The sequence below is a fragment of the Cajanus cajan genome, chromosome 9, assembly GCF_000230855.2.
Source record: "Cajanus cajan strain Asha chromosome 9, NIPB_CcT2T_4, whole genome shotgun sequence".
In the NCBI taxonomy this organism is placed as follows: Eukaryota; Viridiplantae; Streptophyta; class Magnoliopsida; order Fabales; family Fabaceae; genus Cajanus; species Cajanus cajan.
Genome location: NC_138525.1, coordinates 41,962,219 through 41,967,096, shown reverse-complemented (window position 1 = coordinate 41,967,096; position 4,878 = coordinate 41,962,219). Strand labels below are relative to the sequence as shown.

The following is a 4,878-nucleotide window of genomic DNA, read 5'->3' as shown; positions in this document are numbered from 1 at the left end:
TTAAGGTGGTCACTCTTAAACTACAAATATCAGACTTTATTTGGGAGTGGTTGGTATGAGTTTGCAAGAAATAACAACTTAGTTGATGGGGACTTGTTGATTTTTGATAAAGTTAAAGGAGAAAGCAAGATATACCTATCTGTTGAAGAACATCGCGGATAAGGTGCAATATAGTCAAATTCGTTTCATTAACCATTATGAAATAAACCTATGAACAATACTAATACTTGATATTTTTTAATTTTCAGGTAGTTGATCAGGCAATTACTTTGACACATTTTGGACATTTATTGTTCATTCATTTAAAATGTGATCAGGGGGAATTTTTATTTTTAAATTGAACAAGTAAGTAGGTTTTAAGGGTTATTGTAAGCATATTAACCATAATCATTTGTTCCTAAATATTGAATGTGTTCATCTTAATGTAGATGTTTTCTTATGATATAGTTGTATCTATGTGACGGATGACTAAAATCTATGTATATATTTTGTATGTTGTTTTTCATTATTTATAATTTTAAACATATTATCAGTATTTGTTATGGATATGGTTTATTTGTTATTTATTGTAGCCAAAGTGATGTATTTTTGATGTTGTTAAATTTATTTTATAAGGTCATTCATTAATGAGTTGATTATGTTGATTACTTGATTTGATGAATAAGGCATTTTGTTATGTAATTATTTTTAAAAAAATTGCTTTATATGATATAAGCACTTTTAAAGTATTGAATAAGCCATTTTTTTAATGAAGTTGTTCGTTGAAATTGCACTGAAAAAATATATAATATCAAATGTATAATATAAAATATTAAATTGATATAATATAATATATAGTAAAGAAATTGCAATTCATAATATGTTTAATAAATGAATACATCATCCTAAACATTAAAATACATAAAATAATGTAACAAGAGCATAAAAATAATAAAATTACATTAAACTTAGGTTGAAAGCAATGTCTCTTCACACACTATCATTTCGTGCTCATATTGCGTCACATGACCAAAATTCCTATATTGTAAGGTCTCATCTATTGCATTCCATGTGCCGAAAAGTCCCGTTTCATTGTTGACAAATAAAATTGAATCATCTGAAGAACACGCTGGCAACATAAATCCTGGAAACTCATTACCGACTTGCATAGATGTCAACTTAGTCCAAGACGTGTCGACACCGTATTCTTTCATTTCCCATATCTCGACCATGTAGTCCTAGCTTTCATCGCGCATGACAGTACAAAATGCCAAACAATCTCTTATAATTCTCAAACAACAAAGACTATAGTCCTCTAACTTAACTTCAGTAGGAATATTTAGTTGATAAAATTTTGACTCAATTAAATTATAAGCCAAAATAACATCAACATTCCTTTCCCAGTTGGAAGCAATCCAGTGAAGACAATCGCCAAAATAGAGTCCCATACTTCCCTAATGAACAGAAATACAAGGATAGGTAATTGTCAAAAGGGAGTCATCTTCGAAATCCCTCCATGAAGCACCATTCACAGAATACACGACTGCGCGATGAGATGGATCACATTTACTAAGATAAATTTGAACCACAACATAATTGTCTTCAGATCGGTCATAACCAAATCCGTAGTAGTTCAGACCAAAATAATCACCACAGATTTTCATTATAGTACGTGGACATGGAAAAAAAGAACGAGTAAACCCGGTTGAGGGATTCCAAATGAAGAAGTATGTAGGAAGCCAAATAAGTATCATGCCCCTGCATGTACCAATAATTTTCATGTACGCATTGGAGTAGGTTATTGGGTACGGAAGAATGCAACTTGCGTCTGCAGCAAGAAGAGGCTTGCTTGCCTGTACGGATAGTACTTCTTTCAGGAAACATGAAAAGAACATAACCTTTTTCACGATTTTGGATTCTTTGTAGTACCTTTTTGCGAAGTCAGATTGGGCAAACAAAGAAAACCAAAGTTTACACACGGCTTTGGCTCTGCACACGGATTTGACGCATGCCCGAACAAAACTTTCAACTATTAACTCGATTGGAAGTGCCATTTTTCAGGGTGATTCTACTGTAAATAATGACCGTACAGTTTTTGTTGTGCAGTAAAGCAATGATGACTAACAAATCCCTTTGGTCATATTTATACGAAAAATGACATACAAAGAGTTATATCTATACTACAAGTCGCATCCCCATACCGACGTCTCTTCCCAATAACTGCACCTCCCTTGGCTCCTTGGCTCCCACGTCCGGTAGATTACAACCGTTAATTTTAATTTGCAGCCATTTTATTTAATTTTAATGAGTGCTTTGTTTTAAGTGGATTTAAGTGGAGTATAAATTATATGTATAAAAACAGTTGGACGTTTATTTATTGATTGTATGTAATAGTTTTGTACTTCACAGTTTTCAAGAAAACTTAAAATTGTTGGATTCAAATCCTGATTGAGGCTAAATTCTTCTGATGTTGTATACAATAATAGACTAGTTGAAGTATACATTTCGTGATGTTGTATACAGATTTATTAAAATATTTAAAAATTAATGAAGACCGTTAATTTTTTTAAATATATGTAATGATATTAATCCATGTTTGAGCCAAGACCAATGGAAGCCTTACAATCACATTTTTATATGTTGCTTCGCTGATCAACCATATAATACATATGTTGACCATAGAACGTACCTTGAAGGAAATTAGTTTCGACTTACATGGCTACAATAATACACAAATTATTTCGTAAACAAAAATGACTAGTTGAAATTGATTTAAACGAAATTAATAACAAGGTACATGGTTGTAGGTTCATAAGGTTGTCCATAAGTTACACACATAAGGTCCCCAGGCAAGTGCAACAAAAAATTGGTTTTACAAAAGGAAAACAAAATATAACAACATTGTGTAGGTAGGGTGCAATGGTTGGCCCAAATGAAGAACATTACAAAACCAATCAAAAAAAAAAAAGGGGGACAACATAAAGAGTTGATACAAAAGTTAGGAAATAACAAGTGTATTTCTATTTTCCTGCAAATTTTTCCAATTTGTGGCAGCTAGTTTGATAACCTCATCTTTGTTGGTGTTGTAAGAGTGGAGAACCAAAGACAATGCCAATTGCATTCTTGTTTTGTTGTCCACCTAATATACAAATGTAAACCAATTAATATAAGCATTATTGTACATGGGTTGAATTTTAAAAATAATAGGTTAGTAAGAAGATAATTACTTTGATTTTGTAATCATCAGACCAACCAGAATCCATCATCCATTTGGCAACCCAAACGCCACAATCATTTCTACAAAATAAAAGAAATTGAATGTTTACATTTTGTTGTTTAATGGTAAAAAAAAAATAAGAAATGATGTAATAAATATTAAACAATTAAATGTGGGTTACGAATGAGCATCTTGTTGGCCAATGTTATGTGGCACAATCACAGGAAAATCAGAAATTTGTGGCTTTTTTGTAAACGTGTATTGGTAAAAAGAATCATGCAACAAGATTTCTTCAAGATACAATGCCTGCAAGGTAAAAATTTTAAAAATAAAGTATTAGTTAGTTGGAGATAACAATTTCATATAAAAAAAATCATATTGTTTGTTTCAGACATCATAAAGTACCACTTTTTTAACTAGTCTTTTTCTAACACCAAATCTTTGTGGGTCTGGTTTGGAATCCAACATGAGTAGTTTTGCCTCCTTTACATAAACGACCAATAGAAACCAGTGCGAATTCATATCATTTAGTGGAACAAATATCTAAATTTAAAACAACATATTCATCAGTACATTGTTAGCAAGTGAAAAAGGTGGTTAGCTTGAAATAAACATTATTAAATACACGAGTTCACCTTCAAAATGTTGTCCATCTTCCCCGTGAAGTCCTTTTGATAATAATGCATTAGAGTGTCTGGTGGTGTAGTCGAAGCCATCACATATTGCTATGAAAATATCAAAAAAAAAAAAAAAAAGGTTTGAAGTTATTCAATGCTAGTAGTGTTCATTGAGATATGGAGAAAATAATAGTTGTTTCAAAAGGTTTTTACCGCAAAGGTTGTTGGGAAGTACCAAAATGAAGCATCTACAGAAATGGCTCGTTGATTATGTGTGAGCATGCATACTAGCAAGTTAAGGACCTACATGATATCATTAAAAATAAATAATAAAAAGAGAAAATCACTTATTATATGGTAAACAACATGGGTGAAACAAAAGAGTGCCTCTTGATCAAGTAGACCCCTTGGTAGAAGGGTTTTCAGAGTTTCCCTATCCCCAACTGTGTTCCAAATTGTTGTTACAATGATTTCTTTCCTGGAAAATTGGCCAAAAAAATTTTGTTAAAATGTCAAGAAAGGAAATGAAAAGTTTGGTAACACTAAGAAAAATACCCATTTAGTTCATTATGTTTGTTTGTCCCAAAAACATAAGCTGCAACAGCGGCTTGAACATCATCCAAAACCATATCGGGTGGTGGTCGAAATGTCATCGGTATCCACTATAAATTTAGTTATACAAAGGAGAACAATGGTTATTATTATAAATATTAAAAAAATATATAAGATAAAGTAATACAAATTATGATATTACCTTTGGTATTTCAACGGTTGCTTTGACTCCATCAAACCTACCACTGTGCAAGGGTTCCATATCTACGAAGAGTCTAAAATTCTTACCAGTAATCGTGTTTGAGAATAACCTTTTTTTCAGGCTGTCGGTTTTGATAAATTCCTTTTTCTGACTACTTTTCATTTTTTTTAACTTTTTTGCTGAGGAAGACGTGCCTGGTGTTTGGCGTACTTTGGTGAAAGAAGCATGTGGTTCATGTGTAACAGTCTCACGTGCGTACGGTGTTTGATGACATTTTTGCATCAGTAAGGGACTTTGGGGAGCAACAATGC

The 4,878-nt window shown here is 32.1% G+C and overlaps 1 protein-coding gene across 1 annotated transcript; it reads right to left on the bottom strand.

The window, feature by feature from the left end:
• Positions 1–1,433: 1,433 nt before the first annotated feature.
• LOC145952107 (putative F-box protein At3g16210) lies at positions 1,434–2,033 on the bottom strand. Its single transcript, XM_083064332.1, has one exon. The coding sequence runs from the start codon at positions 2,031–2,033 to the stop codon at positions 1,434–1,436; it is 600 nt and encodes a 199-aa protein (XP_082920458.1).
• Between the last annotated feature and the right edge of the window lie 2,845 nt (positions 2,034–4,878).